The following is a 24987-nucleotide window of genomic DNA, read 5'->3' as shown; positions in this document are numbered from 1 at the left end:
GTTGAACCTGCACTTCCTGTTCTGATTTCAGGATGTTTCCCGTCTGTGACTTTTAAAAACATGGTGGAGGGGCTGCTGCGTGATTAAAGAAGCATGTATTCAGAGCCGTGTCTTCGTTTGAAAAAATGAGCTTCGGCGTCGAGTCGAACTCTTTTACAGATTAGTCTGGAGTCACGCGGCGTGGACGACGCAGGCTCAGCTCGCTGCTGCTGTTGTTTTATGTGTTTAAAGCGTCGCGAGCTCATTAGCCGCCTGTTCTCGCCTCTGCGGTCGTACAGGTGTTTTCACAAAGACGGACGCTCGGGGCTGTTTTACTGTTGCTGTTTTCAGCCAATTGGCCTCAGCGCGCAGACAAACAGATCTCTACCTAATGACTCACCTCCAGTCTGAAAATCCAACCCAGACACACAGCTGCTCTGAGTCTCTCCGGGGATTGGAGGAGCTCCTTCTCCGGGCTCATTTTCCACGTTTTCTCTGTGGAAATGAAGTAATTTGATTGATTAGCAGTGCAATTAAAAGGCTGAGTGTTTTCCCTTTTAGAGGCTTACACAAAAAGTCCAATTAAACTAATTATAGCGACACAGAATATGTATAATTACATCCTTCAGCTCAAAAAGACAGTATTCATTACACATCATAATGTGTTGCAGTTAATGTTTGCTCATTAATAGTTATTCTTTTTTATGTGGACGGCTGGATGAAGATGGTTTAAATCCCCCCTGCAGCTGTGAAGCAGGAGTTGGGGCTGCAGCGACTTTGTAGTTTTGGCGTCTTCAGCCGTGCAAAAAAACTGGTTTGATTAATCCAGCTAAATGTACTCACAGCGTGATATATGATGTGAAAAACACAGAACGAGTTGATGTTAGCGACCTCGTCTCACAGAGTCAAAGACAGACGCGGTGGCCGTGACATCACTCGCTGGTCACTGAAGCCCTGCTGATGTGCATCTCTGTGATGTGACTCGAGGAGCGCCTCATTTTCAGGCTCATTGGACCCGAGCGTGTTTCACACCTCAGGTTTCTGAAACACAGCAAGACGGAGCTGAAATAAACTTTTTATTCAGTATGACCAGAAACAAGTGACTGAGCAGATAAACCAGCAGGTCAGAGGTCAGAGGTTCTATCGGGTGGGAAGTCTTTCATCGCCACCTGGTGGCAAACGTTTCCTCAAGGCAGCAAACAGCAACCTTGAGGGAACGTTCCCTAAAGGCTCCCTAAATGTTGCATTTCCGAATGTTCCCTGAAGGTTGTTTCTGTAGGATCTCTAAGGGAACTCTAAGGCAGCGGTCCCCAACCCCCGGGCCTCGGACCGGTACCGGTCCGTGAGTCGTTTGGTACCGGGCCGCGAGAGTTGAGGCTCAGGTGTGAAATGTATAGTTTTCAGGGTTTTTATCGGTTTTCAGCGTTATTTTGTTATCGTTTTTATCGTTTACTCTGTTTTCCTGGGTCTTTTCATGTGTGTTATGAATAAATCTTCTTTTTTTTGGTACTAGTACTAGTTTTATTTTGTTGTATTTATCCGCGACACCTTAAAGGCCGGTCCATGAAAATATTGTTGGGCATAAACCGGTCTGTGGCGCAAAAAAGGTTGGAGACCGCTGCTGTAAAGAGCCTTCAGGGAACGTTGCCTAAAGGTTTGCAACCAAGCAGCTGCTCTCTTATGGAGAGAGCGCTGCCTAGGTTACACTGTAATGTATTCATGGTAGCTCTTTCACTCGCGCCGCTAAAATCTGAGAAACGTTTATCTGAGTCCCGCCACTTCCTGTCACAAGCAGTTTTTTGCTGATGTCACTGAATGTCGTTCACTTTCTGCGGTCTCTGGTTATCAGGTCACTCCTGGTGAGTACGCAGCTTCAAGCGCCGCACTGACTTCATGTTTCCGAGCCCCGTGACTGTGAGCTAGCTTTCAGCCGCGTTAGCCAAAAGACAGCTCAGGGTTGAATCTGAAACCATACGTTCACTGAATCCTCAACATCTGTCAACATCTGTCAACATCTGTCCATAGTTTCCTCCCTGATGTGAACTCCGTGTTGATGCTGGGAGTAGAAGAAAGATGAAAAGTGGAAAATTCACAGAGCCGTTCACGTGGAGATCAGTCCACAGGCTGGTCGATCAAAAGCATTTAAACATGAAAAGTTGGGTAAAGCACACTGAAGTTTGCAGTGTAATAAATCGTCTCTCAGCTGCTTTTGCTGCTTTTCAGTCTCATTGAAAACATCAAATCAGATTTTAAATCCTCTCCTGCTGCCGGTTTATCTGGATGACCCGTGCAGACCTTTCCCTTTCAAAGTCGAGCGTGGACGCTTCAGTCTGCGCGCCGGCTGCACGTCACCCACTCACCTGGATCGTGAACCTCCGGTGTGATGACATTTCCTGCAGCACAGTCATTGAAGTGTGGATGTCAGTTTCACTTTGTGTTTACAAAGTGCATCTCCCTCTGTTTGGTGGGCGGGAGAGAAATCCTGCCAGGCGCTGCTGATTCCCAGTAAAAGCCATCGATCTGCTCATTCCCGACCTGTTTCCCTTTTTTTAGCTGCAGCTCTTCGTGTCGAATGGTGGAAAGTGAGCTCGCTGCAGCTGAATACCAGCTCAGACCGTAGGAGGCGGTTAGTACACGACTTAAATAAAATCTCTGCCCTTTCATTTTCCCTTCACAGAGTTTCAAACTGAAGCTTTTGTTTTTTAAAGCTCAGTGAAAGGTCGAAGTGTGAATTAGGCCAAGGTCCAGGTGATACACTGAGCGCGCTCAGTAGGGCTGAAATGAGAACGGCGGGGTGATGGAGTGAAGCCGTGGCATCTGACGGAGACAGGAAAGCTCCCCCCGGGAGAAGGGCGAGGCAGACACGGAGGATTAAACCATCGATCTTCTGCTGTGCCGTGATCACAGAGATCAAATCGAAGACCTGCTGTGAGACGAGTTTTAACGAACGCCATCGCTGTGGAGACGCGTCTGTTTGACCTCCATCTGTGGGAACATTTTAAAGAAACAAAAATCAATTTGTTTCTTTAAAATGATAATCTTGGACTTAGGTTTTAGTAAGATTTCAGAAATGTGCAGTAATTTCAACCCTTTCAGGATGAAACTGTGGAGAGGACAGCAGGACGACAGCAGCAGGGATGAGGAGGAGGAGGAAGGTGAAAGTTCAGAGGAGGTGGATCTGTGGCAAAATAATTACACCTGAAGTAATAATGTTGTAATGAACCAATCATGTGATTCAGGTGTGTTGACCCAGGGTGAGCTCTAAAACCTGCAGTTCCCCGCCCCCGCATGGCCTCCTAAGACTCCGCCTTCTTCACCTGCTGGTTCAGGCTGAGAGTAAACCTGTGCTCCAGGTGAGGCTCGACTCACAACCTCGGCACCGCTCTGCTGAGTACTGACGTATAAGTACCGCGCACTAACCGATTGCGCCACTGGAGCATCAGCTGCACCGGGCTGTCTGTCAGGCGACCATCTGATGGCGTTTGAGCCTCTGATGATGTGGGACTGTGCATAAAAATGTCTGAAATACACAAGTTGGATTTTAATGCCACACTTTAGATAAAGCCGTTAGATTAAAGCTGCGTGTCTGCACCTCGATCACAGCTGAGGGTTTAAAAGCTGCTGTGGCGACGGACGGAGACAAAACTGCAATAACGCGTCAGCATTCAGACGCTTCACAGCAGACAGATCTGACAGCGCTGCCTGTGCCCACTCCCACAGCTCACATGGGGATTGGACTCTGGATCACTGCCACTCTTTGCTTTGACACACAGGGAACTGTGACAGATGTGAAATCCTCACCTGTCAGGCCAAAAACAGCATTCCTGCCTCACAGCGTGGCCTCTTCTGTGGGAATAATGAACACAGCTCTTTGTAGACGCAGTCATTATAAATCTGGCAGCCTCACACTCAAAGAGAACACACAGGGCGTCCATGTCACAGCGACTCTGTGGTTCTCACCTGTGGGAGCCGGTCTGCAATATGAACTCTGCAACAGCTGAAGTGAAACCATCAGAGCAGCTGAAGCACCAAAGCCCTGCAGGAGAAACTGAAGCTCCGAAGGGAAATTAATCCAAAGCGTCTGATGTTAGCTTCAACTTTCCTCAAGTGTTCAACTTCTTTCTGCAGCAAGAGTCCTGACAGGGACGAGAAAGAGAGAGCAGATTTCTCCTGTTTTGGCTTCCTGTTAAATCCAAATTCAAAATCCTGCTCCTCACATACAAGGTCTTAAATAATCAGGCCCCATCTTATCTTAATGACCTTGTAGTACCATATCACCCTATCAGAGCACTTCGCTCTCGCTCTGCAGGCCTACTTGTTGTTCCTAGAGTATTTAAAAGTAGAATGGGAGGGAGAGCCTTCAGTTTTCAGGCCCCTCTTCTGTGGAACCAGCTTCCAGTTTGGATTCAGGAGACAGACACTATCTCTACTTTCAAGATTAGGCTTCAAACTTTCCTTTTTGCTAAAGCATATAGTTAGGGCTGGACCAGGTGACCCTGAATCCTCCCTTAGTTATGCTGCAATAGATGTAGGCTGCCGGGGGATTCCCATGATGCATTGGGTGTTTCTTCTTCACTCACTGTGTATTAACAGACCTCTCTGCATTGAATCATATCTGTTATTAATCTCTGTCTCTCTTCCACAGCACGTCTTTATCCTGTCTTCCTTCTCTCACCCCAACCAATCACAGCAGATGGCCCCGCCCCTCCCTGAGCCTGGTTCTGCTGGAGGTTTCTTCCTGTTAAAAGGGAGTTTTTCCTTCCCACTGTCGCCAAAGTGCTGCTCATAGGGGTCATATGATTGTTGGGTTTTTCTCTGTTGTTGTGATTTGGCGCAGAATCACAAACATGGCAACAATGTCCAGCATAAATTGAGACAGCTCAGAGAAACCTCTGCTGGAGTTTCATGGTTAAGTTTTACATACAGTGGGGCAAAAAAGTATTTAGTCAGCCACCGATTGTGCAAGTTCCCCCACTTAAAATGATGACAGAGGTCAGTAATTTGCACCAGAGGTACACTTCAACTGTGAGAGACAGAATGTGAAAAAAAAAATCCATGAATTCACATGGTAGGATTTGTAAAGAATTTATTCGTAAATCAGGGTGGAAAATAAGTATTTGGTCAATAACAAAAATACAACTCAATACTTTGTAACATAACCTTTGTTGGCAATAACAGAGGTCAAACGTTTACTATAGGTCTTTACCAGGTTTGCACACACAGTAGCTGGTATTTTGGCCCATTCCTCTATGCAGATCTTCTCAAGAGCAGTGATGTTTTGGGGCTGTCGCCGAGCAACACGGACTTTCAACTCCCGCCACAGATTTTCTATGGGGTTGAGGTCTGGAGACTGGCTAGGCCACTCCAGGACTTTCAAATGCTTCTTACGGAGCCACTCCTTTGTTGCCCGGGCGGTGTGTTTTGGATCATTGTCATGTTGGAAGACCCAGCCTCGTTTCATCTTCAAAGTTCTCACTGATGGAAGGAGGTTTTGGCTCAAAATCTCACGATACTTGGCCCCATTCATTCTGTCCTTAACACGGATCAGTCGTCCTGTCCCCTTGGCAGAAAAACAGCCCCATAGCATGATGTTTCCACCCCCATGCTTCACAGTAGGTATGGTGTTCTTGGGATGCAACTCAGTATTCTTCTTCCTCCAAACACGATGAGTTGAGTTTATACCAAAAAGTTCTACTTTGGTTTCATCTGACCACATGACATTCTCCCAATCCTCTGCTGTATCATCCATGTGCTCTCTGGCAAACTTCAGACGGGCCTGGACATGCACTGGCTTCAGCAGCGGAACACGTCTGGCACTGCGGCATTTGATTCCCTGCCGTTGTAGTGTGTTACTGATGGTGACCTTTGTTACTTTGGTCCCAGCTCTCTGCAGGTCATTCACCAGGTCCCCCCGTGTGGTTCTGGGATCTTTGCTCACCGTTCTCATGATCATTTTGACCCCACGGGATGAGATCTTGCGTGGAGCCCCAGATCGAGGGAGATTATCAGTGGTCTTGTATGTCTTCCATTTTCTGATGATTGCTCCCACAGTTGATTTTTTTCACACCAAGCTGCTTGCCTATTGTAGATTCACTCTTCCCAGTCTGGTGCAGGTCTACAATTCTTTTCCTGGTGTCCTTCGAAAGCTCTTTGGTCTTGGCCATGGCGGAGTTTGGAGTCTGACTGGTTGAGGCTGTGGACAGGTGTCTTTTATACAGATGATGAGGTCAAACAGGTGCCATTCATACAGGTAACGAGTGGGGGACAGAAAAGCTTCTTACAGAAGACGTTACAGGTCTGTGAGAGCCAGGGATTTTCCTTGTTTGAGGTGACCAAATACTTATTTTCCACCCTGATTTACGAATAAATTCTTTACAAATCCTACCATGTGAATTCATGGATTTTTTTTTCACATTCTGTCTCTCACAGTTGAAGTGTACCTCTGGTGCAAATTACTGACCTCTGTCATCATTTTAAGTGGGGGAACTTGCACAATCGGTGGCTGACTAAATACTTTTTTGCCCCACTGTACATATGTTTATGAGGGGTCAGTGTTTTTCTCCTCAGACTGTGCAGGAAAGACCAGCAGCTTAATGTGACTCCACACGCTGCAGCTCATAGACCTCTGCAATCAGCTGATGTGCGTCTGTCTGCAAAGGCGATAGGTCGAAAACATCTTAATGAATGCTGATAAAACTGTGTGGGCGTGTTGAGCTCATGTTAACAATCAAGAGCTCCAGCTCTTTGCTTACAGGTCTGCAGTTAATAACTATAATAATATAATAATTAATATAATTATAAATATAATTTGTTATATTATGAAGACATAACCAGGTCAGATGGTGACATCATCACACTGAGAGCCTGCTTCACGCTGCGACAGAATCAGCTGGGAAAACGCCGCCTCCACATGATGCTGGTGAAAACCAGGCTGGGAGACTCTTCTTCTTCTCTGGGGTTTAATGGCAGCTGGTGTGATGAACACCTGCTGCTGATCGACATGTCCAGTAGCACATCTGTTGCTTTTGTATTTATTACGTTTATACCCAAGACAAGAAATTAAAGCACAACCTTAAAACTTTCATTTGTTTAACCTGAACGTTACTGCTCGCTGGGGTAAAGGGAATAAAACATGGACGTTAAAATGAAGCGTAAATTAAACCCTGCTCCTACCTGAAGGCCACCAGGTGGCTGTGAGTGCAGAAAGACTTCCTGTGCTTCATGATGAGTTAGTTCATCTTCGTCGTCCTCTGCACTCTTGAAAACCATCCCAGGCTAACCTGAGCTGTCACGTGACCTGACGCGACTTCCTGATAACGGTGTAATCTCGTCCGCAGTGGGAGAACGAGCAGCTGCACAGCCTGGAGGAGCGAGGTCGTCTTCTGCTCTCCCTGCAGTTCCTGCCTCCGGTCAGTCTGGAGGATAACGCCGTCGAAGGAGGAGGTGAAGGTCCTCGCAACGGGGGTCTCTGTGTGGGCGTGAAGCGCTGCGCCCACTTGGCCGCCATGGATGTTAACGGATTCTCCGACCCCTACGTGAAAATGTAAGGGCCCCACGTGTGTGTGAGTGTGTGTGTGAGTGTGTGTGTGAGTGTGTGTGTGTGAGAGTGTGTGTGTGTGTGTGTGTGTGAGTGAGTTTGTGTGTGTGAGTGAGTGTGTTTGTGTGTGTGTGTGTGTGTGTGTGTGTGTGTGTGTGTGTGAGTGTGTGTGTGTGTCTGTGTGTGTGTGTGTGTGTGAGTGAGTGTGTTTGTGTGTGAATGAATGTGTGTGTGTGAGTGAGTCCAAGACTAAATTAATTTTCCTTTGAAATCATGAACGGAGCTGTTGATTGGCTGTGGGTGGGTCTGATTTAGACCAATCAGTGTATCAGGCTGTTAGTTTCAGCTGTGAAGCTTTAACAGTCTATGGGACTGACTCACGGCTGCCTCTGCTGGACACTAAGGGGACTGCAGGTTAGCAGGTCGTTAGTTTTTATGTCCCAAAGGTGGAAAAAGATCCTAACCATAACCTGCAGGGGGCGCTGCAGTCCTGTGTTCATGCTGTCTTCAGCAGTAAAACATTTTTGAAGAATTAAGCGATCAGAGTGAAGACAAAGCTCCGAGTTCTCCAAAGGAATCAGACCAGAAAAAGTCTTTTTGAACTGATCTGAGCTGCCGATCATTATAAAGAATTCTTCTATAAATATATTTTGTACAACGAAACAAAAGGTCTTCATTCAGACAAAATAAAAATATCTTTTTAGTTCAGTGTGTTTTGCTTTTAGGCACTAAGAGGTTACTTCTAATCAGTGAGAGCTTTTTCATTCCTCATTTGTACCTAAACATTTGCATTTCCAGCCAGATATATTTGTTTAAAGAAGAAACGTCATATTTTGGAGATTTTTTGGTGTGTTTGGGCAGTGAAGTGACTTTTTGTGTTAATGTTTCAGCAGCTCAGCATTTTGTCCATTAACCAAACAGATAATGGTCTCCCCAAGTAACTGTTTAAAAGCAGGACTGGTGAGTGGTGCTGGTCGGCACGCTGGTCCAGAATGGAAACAAAGATTTCTTTGTTTTTTTTCTGTGGTTTCCTCCCTGCAGCCTTCGCTGAGGACTTAACCCGACACTTCTGCCTGAAAAAGACAATCAAAAGCTGGAGTTTTGCCATCTTATTAACTTTTGCAAATCAAGGAAGCAGTTATTGTTTAAAAGCTCCGTCTGTTTCCTGGCAGGAAGGATAATTAGCGTGAAGGAGAGAGCTGCGAGTGGCGTCTCGGCTCTGTCAGCGGGAAACATGGGAGCTTAAAGCTTCTCCTCTGCTTTTGTTTCCTCTCGAGGGACGCTCGCTTTGAAGAACAACACTTGTTGTTTTGTTTTTCCTGTTGCACGCTCGCTGAATACAGACGGAGACGCAGCCAGAACAACCAGGCCTGGCTGGGAGGTTTGAGGGAGAAGTGTTTGGTTCACATCCCGACTTTTGCTTTGCTCGCACTCACAGTTTCTCCTCGCCTTCATCGGCCCCTCAGAGCATCCTTTCACCTTCTGCTCTAAGAGTTCGGGGCGTGATCAGGTTTGGGTTGATCACTTCGCAGTCAGCGCTGTAAAGCTGCTTCAGTAACGATGACTTCCAGGATTTCATCAGACAGCAGCATGAAGTTCGTCCTGCGCAGAGCGACTGTCGCCTCGGGCTCCCACACACTCGTTTAATTAAGCTTCATTTACAGTCTGTGACTCCAGATCGCTTTGTTTTCTCTCATTAATGCATTTCTTATTAACAGCAACCACACACAACGGAAACATTCACTCAGCCAGTGTGTACCAGCAGCCCAAACTGAACGATCTGTTTAATTAGCTGAATTCAGTCTTTATTTACTATCCCCTTCAGCATTCACAGGACGTTTCCACTGAAACTGCTCTGCAGATGTTTCTGTATATTAATCGTTTCTGCAGACACACATGTTGACGTTTCTCCTCCTTTTCTGCTTCAGATACCTGAAGCCCGACATAGAGAAGAAATCCAAGCACAAAACGGCCGTGATGAAAAGGACCCTGAACCCCGAGTTTAACGAGGTAAGACCCCCGCAGCTGCTCCCCTCGGCCGAGCGGCAGCGAGCTCCGCCCTCACACAGCAGCGCTGTTAACAAGCTCGCTCCATTCACCTCAGCGGTTAAAGTTTCATTTATCTCTGGTCCGGCTCGCTGACGCCGTCGCTGGAGGATGAATCTCCTGCATGTTGTTTTCCTCTCAGAGGAAATAACTCGTGTTTCTCCCACATCAGCGGACGAGAGACCGACGGCGCTTCTCTGGCACTGAAATGAGTTTTTCTAGCTGGTGATGGAAAACATTCACTATTTCCTAATTTTATGGAAGAAACTGTAAAATGTGTTGCTTTGAAGTATCAATTGGTGGAAACATTTTGTTGAGGAGAAAACTTTGGTGAAGTTATTACAAAAAACAAACTTAGAAAATGTGATTTAGGTGTTTAAAGTCCAGTCATGTGGTGATGGCCCATTAATCAGGGTATTCCAGTTTTAATCAGGGTAAAGATCCTGCAATAATAGAGAATCAATAACTTTAACAATCACACAAAGCCCTGTGAGCAAGTACTTGGCGACAGTGGGAAGGAAAAACTCCCTTTTAACAGGAAGAAACCTTCAGCAGAACCAGGCTCAGGTCATGGGAGAGATGAAGAACATCATTTTCCAGCAGCATTGTGTTCCAGTTCCTCCTGAAGCACTTCAAAGCCAAAGGTCTCTCTACCAAGTTCCAGATGTACCCGGGTTCACCTGGCCGACAAAGACAAGGTGGGAGTGACAGACTGGTCTGAACAACGCCACAAAGACGACTTTTCAACACCGAGAGATGAGAACAGGAAAACTAGTTTGAGGTGTTGACTTGGCCTCTGAATTCCCAAGATCTCGATCCGACTGAGGAACTGTAGGGTCTGCTGGGAACATGAGGCCGATCCATTAGGGGTGGGGGAAATGGATACTTTGTAGCATGGTGATATTTTGTTTCTAATAATGTATGGATACAGGGACAGCAGAAATCGATACTTTGTTACAAAAAGGTTTTTGTGCTCTGACTTCAGAGCATGTTGATCCTTTTTCTGAGCAAGAATCCTGACATTCCTTCACTGTCCAAATGTGTTTAATAAACATGACAGTTTACTTATTTTAATTTAAGACATGTTTTATTTTAATTAAGTTTAAAACTTTTTTATTTAATGTAAAATTATATTTTGTTTTAATTTACTTTCAAATTCTTCAGTTGCTGAAGGGGCTGCATAGTTTTCATAAACTGCATAGTTCAGAATAGCTATAATTGTACCAGATGGTTGATTCAGTTAAGTTGGACTAGACTGTAATACAAACCGTTCAGTTTGTCAACAATCAAACTGAAATGAGAGAAAGACTGAGTGTGAGACTTTGATATGAGAGAAAATGAATATTGATAAAGTTTACCTTTATGTACAGAATCTGAATATCACAAAATATTTTAACCCTTTAAGACCGACCATAGAACCAAGTCCGCCAGAGCTTATATTATATGTTTACATGCTGTGGAACCATTTTTGGGAGCATTTCAAGTTGCTATACATCAATACAACCATTATAGTCCAGATTCTAATAATATGTCTGCATTAAGTGCATAGTAATTACATAAATTGCAAAAAAGTGCAATAAACTACAAAAAAAATTGAAAATCGTTTTTGTTTTTTTAACATATATTTCTAGTTAGAGAAATTTAAGAGGCTTATCCCTCAAAACTGTAAATACAAAAAAGTTGCACCAAATAGTTTCCCACCACAGGAAATTTATTTTGAGTGTCTTCATAGTTTTATTTTTGAAATACACCAATTTTTATACACTGCAGGAAAAACGAAAATAAATATTATGATGCAAATTTGCAAAAAAGCAGCATATGCATCAAAATAAACTATTTCCAGCAGTGCAATATGAGTCCTAAGCATCCCAGAAACCACACAGAAAGTCATAAAGTCAAAGATAACTTTTAAAAACACCAGTATAGGCTCATGAGGCCCTGATGGTAAAAAAAAAAAAAAAACTAAATTTCTGCGAAAATGACGTCACTTCCGGTTTCGGGCAGGTCATGGTGGACATGCGATAGTTTGCACTGACGTCTTATCCAACGTAGGAAGTGTTACGAACAGCTGATCGGATCGGCAAAGCGTGTTTCTGGAATATTATGTTTTTGTTGCTGCAAGTGCTTTTTATGCAGTTTTTGCAAAACTATATGTGGAAGGAAACTGTGACCGAGGACAAGCTGATGGCATAAGATGTAAGTACAACTCCTCCGGTTTCATATGCAAAACAAATTATTGCGCTAGCTCACGTGGTTGCAGAGCTACCGGGATTTAAAAATAGTTACGCAAAACGGAGCGTGCAGCTCTGACTGGCTTTAAAGGGTCAAAAAATTGCAATAATATCGTATCGTGGGATGTATGGTGATTCCCACCTCTACGATCCATGGAGGGCAGAGAACACCTTCACGTCCGCAGAGTTCTCGATCAGAGCGAGGAGCATCTGTAACATTAGGATCGGTGGATCTGACCAATCAGTGAATTTTAGCTTCCTGATGGGGTTGGAGGGTCTGGTTGCCTCATCTGAGCTGCAGGTCCACCCAGCGTTGAGCACCACCTCTCCCGTATGCTCTCCATCCCTGCATCTCTGTTTCTGTTCACTGCAGGAGTTCTTCTATGAGATCTCCCCGTCAGAGCTGGCCAACAAGACTCTGGAGGTCACGGTGTGGGACTACGACCTGGGCCGCTCCAACGACTTCATAGGTGAGCGACCGATCGTCCACGACTCGCCTGCACCTGCAGCTTCTGGGGAAGTTGTCAGAAAGTGTTTTGTACTTGTGTGGAGTCTCAGTTTAACATCGTCTGGCTCAGCTGTGACAAACTGCTGTAAATATTCATGAGTGGAACACATGCTGAGATCAGTGTGTTTAAGCTTATCACTGCATATTTATCACAATTACCATCTGGATTACTGACTTCATTCTCTTCCTGTATTTCCATAAACAGTTCCTACTCTGTTAGTTTTCTCATGTTTGTCCTCAAACAGAGGACACCTGAGGCGCGACTGTTACGCTAACTGCAGGAAGTCTTCCTGTGCTTCCTTCCTGTTGTGCAGGTGGCGTCTGTCTGAGCTCCAAGTCCCAGGGCGACGCCCTCCGTCACTGGACCGACTGCCTGAAGAACAAGGGCCAAAGGGTGGAGCGGTGGCACATCCTGACCAACGAGCTGCCGCGAACCCTCAGCCACGACTAACCCCGAGCAGCGGCGCCCATGCATGCAGACAGTCGCTGTCGATGTTCACAGATTCTCGGGGTTTTTACGGCACAGACGTGAGCGACTTCAGCACAGGAAACAGCGGTAACTTAATGGACGAGTGTATTATAATGTGAGCCGCCATGAGAGCAGGGCGAGGCCGGAGCAGCATGGTGGCGTGCCTTCATCATTGATCTGTAAGTCATCGGGAGCAAAGAGGCCGTTGGGTCCAGCATCAGGTCACACCTGCACTCAGCATCAGGTCACAAAAACAGGGTCAATCTCCCGACTCGTGAAGGGCGGAGCTCTCCGATGACGCCATACGGCAACAACATTTACAGAAACTAAGGCTGGAAGAGGCGTTACAATTAAACTAAAACAAAAACCTCACAAGTTTTGAGAAAAGTTGCAAATTTGCCACAAAAATTAACATTTTGTAAACATTAATATTATCTTTGACATGTTTTGGCAGCTTTTCATGAACCTTGTTTTAAACTTTACTTAATTGTTTTGTAAATCTGCCCATTTTTCATAAAATTTGTTTCTTTTTACTTTGTTTGGTTTTTTTATATTTTCACATCAAAAGACTTTTTTCATTCTTATTCATAAATTTTTTGTTTCCTCTTGAATTTTCCTTTTTTTGGAGAAGTTTAAATTCTAGTAAATATACATTTTTTCTCATATTTTTTGCTGTTTTTCTTTAGTAATTTTATCTTTTCTCTTGTAAATTTGCCATGTTTCCTCTCATGATCTCGCTCCTCTGCCGAGCCCCTTAGTTGTGATTTCTGCCCTCTCTCATAGGAACTCATCAAAGAGAACATGTGTGGACTTTAAGACTCAAATGGGTTTGCATGTTATTTTCCTGTGCATTACGTGTCTGGTGCTCTTTTAAAAAGTAAAAACGAGAAAGTCAAGCAGTCAGAAAATCTCTGTTTACACTGAACTGTTGCTGCTCGAGCACAGCTCAGTCCTGCAGTACTTACACAGCATGCTGTGTTTACATGTACGTATAATCCAGACTGTGAGAAACATGCATGGACGTGTCTTGTGTTGCACTAAAGCTAACTGAGCGCTAACGTTAGCTGGCTAAAAAGCTAATGGACTTGTAGCAAACAACAGCTGAGCTGATCCACTTCCTGTTAATCCCATTTGACAGCAGGGGGCGCTCTGAATGATTTTTAACTGCTGCACAAAAAGTCCAAATTTCATTTCAGTTTTACCCGACCAAGCATCCATAACGTGTCTGAACTGTCTTATGTGACAGTCGGCGCTTTGATAATATTTCAGCTCGATGGAGTAACGTGTGGAGAGGAAGCTGAACCCATTTAAAGATGAAACGTATCAAAATATGGACGACGTGAAGCTTTACGTTTGCTGGTGTTCAGTCTTACAGTTGGTGGTGTTTTAACTCGTGGGTTCAGGGAGCCTCACACGGAGGACGCGGGGTTTCTGTTCGCTGTCGTGGATCGTTTGGTTTGTTTTGGTTGAAAATGATGACGAATGTAACTTCAGTTCAGTTACGACTCCAGTGTAACATCACGTCTGTGTAATGAGACCTGTTTGAATCAGTGGGTAGTGTTTTCATGTGGTGTGTTGTTGGGAAAAGACTTGACGGGGGGTTTCCTTTCTGTAGCTGTGGTTTGGGGCCAGAAACACTTTTGATGGAGTTTGGATGGAAAGCTTTATTTTGCGGAGCACCGTGCAAATATCATCCTAACTGCATTTTAAAATAATCTCTGGTAAAAGTTTATGTTCCTATGTATAACTCTGTGGTGACTCCAGCATGTGCGTCAGCGAGGACTCCATCCACACAGTGACCAGCAGGCTTAAAGGGGATCTATTGCAGTTTTATTCTCTCACATTTATACAGATACGTTAAAAATAAGTTTATTGTTTTATTTAACTTTACCTGAAACTAATGACTGACACATAAGCTCAGCAGGAAGGGAGGCGAGGGTCCTTTTCTGTGGCCATGACAAAGAATGCAGGGTCACGTCGCTGTGCAGACATGGACGCCCTCGATTACTCTGCACTCACGAGTGATTAGTCCCGTGGACGCTTACATGTCACTGGGACTGCTGGATAGTTGGTTAAATAAAGGATTAATCTTTAAACCAGGACCAGTTAATTATTGGTTATTAATTATTGGTCCTGAGATGTTAGGATGCTTCTCCCTCTGTGACAGGAAGTTGTGTTTATCAGCTTAGTTCTGCAGAAACAGCTCATCTGTGTTTAAACTGGGTCACGTTGGACTGCAGACCTTTCTCTGAAACTCCCAAAGCAAATGAAGGTTGACTCAGACCTCAGCTGTTCTTTAACCTGCTCCGGATGCTGTCGAGCTGATAGTCCAGTGCCTTCACTGACGGGGCGTCGAGGCTCGCCACCTGCCCCCCAGATGTTTTCATCTTGACTAACAGACAGCCGACCATCTTTTATCTACGTAGAGACTTGTTCCAGAATGAACGTTGTGCTGATGCCGGAGATGCAAACACAACAAGTGTTCTTGGACTTTCTAACAAAAAGAAAGAGGAACAAACACGGTGCAGCATTACGAGTCTGCACATGTGAAGTGGACTCTTATTAAAGCATTGAATGAAGCAGACACGTACATGTTCTGTCTTCGCTGAAAGAATCGGATCGATTGTTTTGCTTTGGAAGAAGAAAAAAGGCAGAAACTCTGACATCATCTTTGTTAATCCTGTTGATAAAAACTGAGCTGTGTCCCAAAACCTAGGCTGCATCCTTCGGTGGGCCCGGCCTTCGCGGTCTACGTGGGCCGGGTCCTTCGAAGGCCGGAAGTGAGCAGCTGTGAAATGTGACGGTCGAGCCTTCAGATCTGCGTCACCGCTGTCTCGGTGGAGTTTAATAAACTCGCCGTCTGCTCCTTGCTGTCTAAAATATAACAGGACACTGGAGGAAACTCTCGACCGTCTCACACTTCTGTTTAATCAGTTTTCTGTTTGATGTTTATTCAGCTGTGTGGAAAACAAGGAGGAACCCACCCGATGGATTAATAAAGTTTTATTTTATCTAATCTAATAACTTTAATCTCAGCCAAACCGATTTACTCACGAACAAATCAAACACTGAAAAAGCCAAACAACATTTTTAGGTTGTCCGAGTGACTTATATATGTTTATCCTGAGTAACAAAAGATCACAGGGGGTCTGAAAACGATGAAGCCGGGAGTTCGCTGCTCTCGTCGGCTCCAGTGACCCTCGAGCTCCTGGTCAGTGATCGAGCTGGTGGGTAACAGACGTCTCTGAAAACGTCGTAGCACTTTTGCAAATATGCAATATCTTGATAAAACGAGCAGATATTTGATGTTTACACAGCTACTTTCTCGCCTGAAAATATGTTAAAAGTTTATTTTGTGACCCAGAAAGATTAATAAGAGTAATTTTAAAACTAACTAGCTGCCGCCATTGTTGGAAACTGGAGTTTGGCTGGGCCGCGCTATGAATTCTGGGATATGGTGGGCCACGAAGGACACACCCGACCCATCCTTCAAATCTGGGGAAATGAAGGACTCATTTGTCGGCCGCATTTAAAGGAGTCTACGAATTTGGAAAGCCTTCGTTGCGTCGCTGTGATGTAATTGGTCTACAAATGCGGCCTCAGCAGGAAGCAGCCACGTTTTGGGACACAGCTCTTGACCTGAAGCCGATCGGTTAGCTAGCTGGGATCAGAAATAGACTTTAGAGCATGAGGTTCAGGCCTATGACAGTGAATTATCTCCTCAAAGTTCAAGAAGCGAGTGAAGCAGACGTTGATGTCTCCGATATTAGCACAACTTTCATTTTTTGGAACAACTTTCCAACCAAGACGACAGATACAGCAAATAACGTTATTGAATGAGCGAAACGAGCTGGAATAGACGGGCCCGCGTCCAGCTACATGTAGCTACATTTGGTAGCTACATTTGGTAGCTACATTTGGTAGCTACATTTGGTAGCTACATTTTGTAGCTACATTTGGTAGCTACATTTTGTAGCTACATTTGGTAGCTACATTTGGTAGCTACATTGTAGCTACATTTGGTAGCTACATTGTAGCTATATTTGGTAGCTACAATGTAGCTACATTTGGTAGCTACAATGTAGCTACACGGCGCTGCTTTTAAAACGAGGTCAGCTTATCGGAGAATGTGATCGACAGTCTCAAATACACACCATGTTATCCTCAATCATTAGCTCAGAAGCTCTGGATGCTTCCAGAAAGAGGCCAATCAGGAGAAAGTGGGCTTTTAGGGAGGGAGACCTTAACGAGACAGTAGCTTGTTTCTGACAAAGACAATTTTTAAAAACTGTGAATCATGCAAAGCTACTCTAGAATAAAAATGTAAAGCTGAGTGTAATGTGACAATAATAGGTCCCCTTTAACGCTGCAGCTCCAGCTGTGAGGGGGAGAAACCAGAGTGCCTGACATCGTTTAAAGACGCTAACCAGAGCAGGCTCAACACGAAAACTGTGTGGGATCAAATCAGTTTCCTTCTCTGATGAGTCATAACGCACGCATCACACTTCTATTGCACTCTCCAGTAAGACTGTGACAAACAAAATGCATCCCGTCGACTGATGATGACGATATATCAGTACAAGTGGTTCTTCCTCGTTGTTGCATGATGCAATATGTTGATATACTTCTTTGTATCTCTATACTCCGCCTGCCTGTTTTCTAATGGAAGTGAGACCTTCAGGGACGCTCGTGTTCCAGACTCTCCTGTTTACGCTGTTGTTGGTCTTCTTTTATGCACGACTGAATGTACGAGTGTGGCTTTCTATACGATGTCGTTGTTTACACACTAAGCTCGTGCTTTACAGGTGTTCTTACATTTCTATCAGGTGTTGTATGTACGATGCAACAATAAATTTGGAATGCAATGCAGACCGGAGAGTGAGTGTGGATCTGTTCTTACGCCGGGATGGTCCCGGCTGGCGCCACGCCGCCCCCTGCTGCCTGAAAGCGCAACAGCAGCTCGAACGCTGCCGTCTGTCAGCCGAGTTCATCCTCGCAGCAGGATGAATGAAACCACACTTATAAATGTGAAGAACCTGCAAACGCAACACAAACTCACCTCAAAGCTCCACAAACTCTTTTTTCAAGCTTAATACTGGCTTTTACAAGCTCATATTTTTATAGAGATGTAATTGTGATTTAGCTTTCTGACTCACATTAGCTGCTGAAGCAGGGCTGCTTTCTTACAGCAAAACTCATGTTTATCAAAGAATCTGGAAAAATTGTGTATTTATGAACTTTACTCATAATTCAGCCGACAAAACTAAAAGAAATGAATCCATGAACCGAACGAGAGCTGCCACAGGACAGAGAATATGACAATAATATATCAATAATTTATCTCAATTACATCACTGGAAGCCAAACTTAAAATTCTAAACTCAAAGTAACAAAACGTCCAATTTACAGTGAACACCTCATCTGTATCTGACACAGGGCTGAAGATTTACCACGGGCCCTGAACGCAGCAGAGCTCTCATCAGGTAAGCACAGCAACACACCTGGACTGTGTTTAATGTGGCGTCTGTATCGATGCTGCAGGAAGCAGCTTCAACTCTGAGAGAAGAATCTGAAAGGGTTTCAACATCAGGAACCAGGAAGTCCAGGAAGAGCAAGTTCTAGTTCTGGGAAGCTCTTCCTCTGAGGAGGAGGAGCTGGTATCAAACAGATGGCTCTAAGTTTCTCAGCTCAGTGAACCGACACAGATCTGCTCACATGTTTAACGTGACGTCGACAAACAGATGCTGCGTTTGATGTTATTGATGCTTTTGGACCAACAAAACAGCTTTCACACCTGCACTCGGAGCGATCTGATTGGTCAGTAGGTGATTTTGTTGATGCCTGGTCTTGAACGCGACCGTCTTCAGCGCAGGTTAGGCCTCAACAGAGAGTCTCCTGAGAGGCGGGACTTCAGGACTTCTCAGCCTCTGTACATTGCGCTGATGAGCCGACGCGCTGACGAGCCGATGCTCTGACGAGCCGATGCTCTGACGAGCCGACGCTCTGATGAGCCGACGCGCTGACGGCGGTTTCAGCAGAAACACTGAAACCTTAATAAATAGACTGTACGATGTGATGGCCGACCTGGTGCAGACAGGAACTCCTGGTTCCTGTGAGCTGCAGGTAAACACGGTGGACAGGTGAGTGTGCTGTGCAGGTGCTAGCTCTGATCATTATCAGGCAGCTTCAGCATAATTCAGATAAAAATTCACTCGCTTGTATTTCCTGTTTTTCATCAGCCTTTCCGTTCGTCCTGTTGGGAATAACTGAGGAAACAAGGAGCACGCACACTTTCACAGATTGTGGAACGAAATGTTTGAATAAAGAGCAGCTGTTTGTACTCGCTGACCTACATCGTATTTGTCATGAACTCAGTTACTTTCCTCTCAGAGTTAAAAGCTGCGTCCTGAAATCGGTCAGATCTGATAGTTTAACAGAGTCTCACAGGTGGAGGCAGTTTTTTAAACTTTTATATATTACTTTTACATTTGAAGAGCTCAGGTGGGTCTCAGGAGTTTTACCAGGATCGCTGATTTGAGAGACTTGACCTGAGAAAATGAGCTCAGCTGATCGGAGCTCAGTGAACGTCTGAATAATAAACCAGGGGCGGAGACCTGTCAATCACAGACAGCCCCGCCCACTTCCAAAACACTAAGATGGAGAAAACACTTCATTCGCAGTGTGATGTCACGGATCTATGCTCGTCTGTGTCTTACTTTACTAAACATCATGGTTACCTGCCCATCAGCATATACTGCCCTCTGGTGGCACATCTGTGCTCTGCACACCGTGTGATGTCCTGATATTACCTGTAACCTCATCAGGTTGTTTTGTTTCGACTTTTTTAGCCTCACTGAGTCAAAATAAAACTTTGTTTTCAGAGTCAGGGTCCACGTGTGTCTTTTTACCTCGTTTATTAACAGCCACATTTAACCACCCGAGCACCACGACCTCTACCTGTCAACTTCCTGTCCACAAACAGCCTCATTCGTGAGTTTAAAGACTATTTTCCTTTCACATCCCTTCAGGACTCTTAAGCAGCTTCCATGCTGGCACAGTGTCGGCGGTGAGCCCTGATAGGCTGCCCTCCCCGACAGCGTTAAGGTAGAGGCGTACCTAACAAACTGGCAGCTCAGTGAGGTGTTTCAGGAAGTGCAAAGTAAGCAGACAGTTGTGATAACAGACGGGTATATTTGTGATGGAAACAGAAGAAACAAAGCGCCACGCAGGAAGTGACCCGCGAGGAAAATAAATAGATAAATAACGATGTCCACGTAGCTGCCTTCAAACGCCGCCAAGTCCTGTTAGAGAGACGCCGTGTCAAAGACGGGAGGACGAGGAGGAGCGTGCTCTTCATCCTCTGCAGTTTCCCGTCGCTCGCCCACGTCTTCACACGTCGGCGTCTCACTTTCAGTTCCTGCTGCAGCTCGCTCTGATCACACCTACAGACTCACAGCTGCAGCTCAGTCACATCCTCTGCTCTGATTGGTCAGCCGCTGTCTGACCGACAGCTTCGCCAGTTTTCTGTTGTTCACATGAATCCGTAAATCTGCTGACGGCAGCAGGGACGCACCGATCCGACGACAAACTGGCTTCAGGTGTTCCGAGTCTAATTCTACGGTTTCTGCTTTGTGAGCTTTTATTTTTTAAAGACCGGATTCTTCCAACCGCCAGTCGCTCTGATCCGGGATCTGTGCTCAGTGTTTAAAAAGCAGAAGCCCACAAACCTCAACGATCCAGGAAAAATCTCCATCAGCCAGGATTTGTCCCAGAAACTGATCGAGCACAAAGACAGCTCATCGCTGCCAACGCTTTAAATAGATTTACTTAAAGTTCTGGAAAGTCCTAAAATGTCTGAGTGAGCTTCATGATGCCAGAACATAATCTGAATAAAAGCCGAAGGTAAAATCTAAAACACGGGCCGTTGTTACAGGACAGGAACTGTTTCAGGTTATGAAACTGGCTGATAAGGGGTTAAAGCGCCCTCTGCTGGCAGGTCCGTCACTCGCGCGCAATAAAAGTGATTTTTAATCTCACCGAGTGACATAAATACATAACGGGCCCATCGTTCACACTGTTAGCGTGCTGCTGCGCCAGCTCACCTGCTGCTAACGAGAGTAAACACAGAATAGGGCTGTTCGATATAACGATATAAAAACGTCTATCGTTTCATTTTACGCTATCGTTTGTTTCGTGGTGTCGCAAAATAAACTGTTTACGGCAATATTTGTTCATCGTTCTGATGTCACTGTAGTTATTATTAATTTCTTAAAGTTCTCTCTTTCTCTTATATTTAATATAACCACACTACGGACGAACAAGCGCCTGTTTTTATGCGTTGTCGTTAGCAACAACTGTCGCGTGTCCGCTTGTTTATGTTCCACATAAACCTTTCACAATAAAGCTCAAGATCCTGTTGAGACAAAATAAACTGAATCAGGTGAAAGAGCAGATTATTTACGGATGAGAAGTAAAAAAGACGCCAGGTGCTAAAAAGTAAACCTTAGACTCAAACGTTAGAACAGGCTTTTCCCCGCAACACGCCGTGTAATAAATACACAAAGAAAACGGCGCCGTTACAACTTATGTCTAAAAATGTATCGTTTCATGCATCGGTTAAAACACTCGACTCAGCTACATGACGCGCAGCTGGAAACACTTCACACAAGTCGAGCTGCCCGAGATTCACAGAATTTACAGGAAATGTTACATTTTTGTGATTTATATCGTTATCGGACGATAGATGTTTTATATCAGGATATGAGATTCTGGTCATATCGCACAGGCCTATCACAGAACACCTGAAAGCCGTCTGAAACATCAGACCGGTGCATCCCTGCAAAGTGACGTCATCGGTCATACATCCAGCTTTCATTCGATGACTCTGATTGGCTGCTGTGTCTGAGCATTTCTGCCTGATCATTCCGCTCTATCTTAACGGCGCCCATTCCCGAAGCGCCCAATCAGGCGTTAGCCACAAAGCACATGTCCTTCTTCATGTGAATCTGCAGGCCGCTGGCGCTGGTGAAGGTCTTGGCGCACTGCGCGCAGCGGTATGGTTTCTCTCCCGAGTGCGTGCGCTTGTGCTTCTTCATGGTGTCGCCGTCGCTGAAGGTGCGGCAGCAGAACGGGCAGCTGTACGGCCGCTCGCCCGTGTGGATGCGCAGGTGCCGCCGCAGGTTTCCTCTCTGGCTGAAGCTCTTGGAGCAGAAGGTGCAGCGGTGCGGCCGCTCCCCTGTGTGCGTGCGCAGGTGACGCCGTAGGTCCGCCGACTGCGCGAACGACTTGCAGCACCAGTCGCAGGCGTAGGTCTTCCTCTTCTGCTCCAGGTGGAGGCGGAGGCTGGCGGCCTGTCCGAAGGCCTCACCGCAGCGCGGGCAGCGATGGACAAGTTCGGGGATGAAAGCGGAGGCTGCGCCGTCTCCGGCTGCCGGCTTCTCCTGAGAGGACTTCCTGCTCCGCTCAGCTTCCTGCCTCTCAGCGCGCACCACCACCACCGTCCTCTCCGCCTCCGCCCTGCTCCAGAACTCTTCGGCGGCACCGTTTGCGGCCTCGGTCACGGAGTCCGTGCGACCTTTGGGCTTGCTCACGCTGTACTCCTCTGGTTCGGCTTTGATGAGCGTGGGGGGCGGAGCCCGGGGCTCCTCCCTGAGCACTGCAGGAACTTCAATGTGAATTTTGGGGACGGAGACAGTGGGAGGGTTTAGGGAGGAGTGCGAGGTGACAGGCGAAGTTTTCCCAAACGCTTCCTGTAGACGGTCAGGCTTTGGTGCCACGTCCCGCAGCTCCAAGAGCTTCTTGTCCACAGGCAGGTGCACCGGCCCCGGAGAGGAGTCACTGTGGACCGCCAGCAGCTGCACAGACACCACCTGCTCATGGGGGGGCTTGTCCACGTTAGGCAACAGCGGTCTGGGTGGGTTCGGGCGAGAGTCCGGCTCTTCGGAGCGAGGCCTCCGGTCGGGCTCACCAGGCTGGTCGGGAGCCGCCAAACCAAGACTGGACCTGGTGGACTCTGAAACACAGAAAGTCCAGCACGTCAGCAGAAACATTCGACTCACACCTGCAGCTCCAGAGTTCACACTTGTTTTTGGGCCCCAAGAAAAGCTTTGCATGATTTACATTTCAAAATAAGCTCCCTTTGTGTTACACTGTCACTCCTGAATAGTGACAGCCGCTTGTCCTCTAAGCCAGCTGTCTTCAGATTGGCTGCTCTTCATAAACAGGAGGTGGGTGGAGCCATTTTATTTATTTATTTATTTTTTAGCTCACAGGGACACATGTACTTATACTGACCTCAATATTTAAAACAGGAGATAAAACAAAGCAGAACAGGTCCATGTTAAGCAGTAGTGCCACCAGGCGTCAGCCAGTTATCCTCATTATTTTAGAGGTTGACATATTTTCATAGGTTACCGAACATAAACAACTCCTTTGCTCTCACCGTCTGGTTTCTATGCAAATGTGTTTTTTTACAGTTCAACGTGCTGTACCGTAAATATGTACGGAATTCCCCCGAATGACCGAAAGTCCTTCAAACTTCCTGAAAGTCAGCTCTCCCCAACTGACACCTCACGCAAAGCTCCTCACACCAAAGTCAATGTGACAGTCTGCCAATTTAATGCTCGGCTGTGTCCCCCCTTTATTTTTAATGGGGTAAATGAGATGTGTAAATAAACTTTAAATGAAAACACCGCGTGAATAAAAGTGAAAGGACTACCTACATCAGGTGACTCTCATCAGGCTCGAAGGCAAAAAGGAACTGACACGAAAAATGACAAAGTCACATCTATCGTATAAATGTCGGTAAAATCAGACGGTTTGAATGATGCCGAACACACAAATCCGTCCTTAACAACACACGAAACCGTGAAAATCTGCAGTTAAGCCTGAATTTAACGTTAAAACGGCGGATTTCTATTAAACGGGCGGATTTTCATCGCAGTTCTGAATGCGCGTTCTCTCGCGGAGCTAGCCGGCTAGTTCGGCCCTTACTCAGCCACTCGGTCCCGGCCTCCAGGAGCAGGATGTCCCGCAGCTGCCTCCGCAGGCTCTCGTTCTCCCGCTTGGCTCTGGCAGTCTCCTCCCGGTACTCGGCCACCGTGTCCTCCACCACGTCCAGGATCTCCTTCACCACCACCGTCAGCCGCTCCGTCAGGTAAGCGTTCAGCAGCTGCAGCTTGGTCATTTTGATGCTGGGACCTCCAACAGCTGCATCCACACCGGAAACAACAAACCCGACAGGAAACGCTCTTGCTCAGCTCCGGTCTTTCAAAATTAAAGCGTGGTCATCAGTCTCTGTCCGCCATCACTGAAACTGGAGCTCAGCCTTGTTGGACGGCCTGTTGCTATAGTAACCTCATAGCAGAGATGTGACATATCTGATGATGTCGTGAAAGATGCTCCAACAGCACAAACACGGTCCAGGGGTCCAGCTCAGGTGACGCTAGCAGAAAGCTAGCAGCTACAGCCGCCTGTATTAACTTCCACCTGTCGGTCAAAGAGGCCACGCCCCTAGTAATGCAAACTTTAGAGGGTGAGTTATAAAAACAGCTGTTATGACGGGGAAAGGATCCACAGAGACGGGAAGTTTGTGTATCCGGCTGTAAACATGTTTATTACTGCTGTAAGGATTTAACATGGGAGTCTATGGGACTGGTTCCCCTCTTATTTTGAAAGAACTGCCAGGAAAGTGTGTGTCAGACTGAGCACCTGTAACACGTTTGTAAATGCAGTTTCACACTGTGACCACTGGAGGGCAGGAAACACACATGATTCTCAGTATAAGGGTCTTATTTCAAAGTAAGAGTCAAAAACCTGGGAAATTATTTAAAGAAAGAAAATACAAATCTCATAAGCTTTTTTTTATCACAATAAAAACACAGAAATATATCAAATGTTTAATATGAGCTCATTTTTAATTTGATGGCAGAAACACGTCTCAAAAAAGCTGAAACTGAAGCAGTAAAAGGTAAGAAAAGTATCCTCCAACAGACCAGCTGCTGTCCTCGGCTCACAGACATCACAGACTAATGTTAGAGAGGAAACACACACCTGTGCCGCTGACATCATCATTTTTTGTGTTTTGTGCAGCTTTATTTATATTTGATATATCATCCTAACTTTTTCACAGTCGAGGTTGTACGAGGCGTCGTTGAGTTGAGCAGATTTCGTGGTGCTTGTCTTGACCAATAGAAATCTTCCTCACAGGGTTGATTTC

At 45.8% G+C, this 24987-nt stretch overlaps 2 protein-coding genes and 1 long non-coding RNA gene across 3 annotated transcripts in view; 2 read left to right on the top strand and 1 right to left on the bottom strand.

Moving 5' to 3' along the window:
• doc2a (double C2-like domains, alpha) overlaps positions 1 to 16682 on the top strand; it is a 66367-nt gene extending 49685 nt beyond the window's left edge. The window contains exons 8-11 of the mRNA XM_085156540.1: positions 7317 to 7522; positions 9445 to 9526; positions 12167 to 12263; positions 12616 to 16682. Of these exons, the coding sequence (XP_085012666.1) occupies positions 7317 to 7522; positions 9445 to 9526; positions 12167 to 12263; positions 12616 to 12752 (522 nt within the window). The 3' untranslated portion in view covers positions 12753 to 16682. The remainder of the gene's footprint in view (positions 1 to 7316; positions 7523 to 9444; positions 9527 to 12166; positions 12264 to 12615) is intronic.
• A 76-nt stretch (positions 16683 to 16758) lies between these two features.
• Positions 16759 to 20237, top strand: LOC146519383 (uncharacterized). The gene is made up of 2 exons (XR_014873669.1): positions 16759 to 18910; positions 19010 to 20237. It is a non-coding gene; the product is annotated as an uncharacterized LOC146519383 (long non-coding RNA).
• LOC146519382 (uncharacterized) lies at positions 18135 to 24291 on the bottom strand. Its single transcript, XM_085156543.1, has 2 exons — positions 23763 to 24291; positions 18135 to 22782 (listed from the first exon to the last, which is right to left on the bottom strand). The coding sequence occupies exons 1-2, from the start codon at positions 23953 to 23955 to the stop codon at positions 21734 to 21736; spliced, it is 1242 nt and encodes a 413-aa protein (XP_085012669.1). The 5' UTR covers positions 23956 to 24291; the 3' UTR covers positions 18135 to 21733.
• Positions 24292 to 24987: the final 696 nt, after the last annotated feature.

This window comes from Neolamprologus multifasciatus, chromosome 4, assembly GCF_963576455.1.
Source record: "Neolamprologus multifasciatus chromosome 4, fNeoMul1.2, whole genome shotgun sequence".
Classification (NCBI taxonomy): Eukaryota; Metazoa; Chordata; class Actinopteri; order Cichliformes; family Cichlidae; genus Neolamprologus; species Neolamprologus multifasciatus.
The sequence above is the reverse complement of the archived record's forward strand: the minus strand, read 5'-3'. Positions and strand labels throughout refer to the sequence as shown.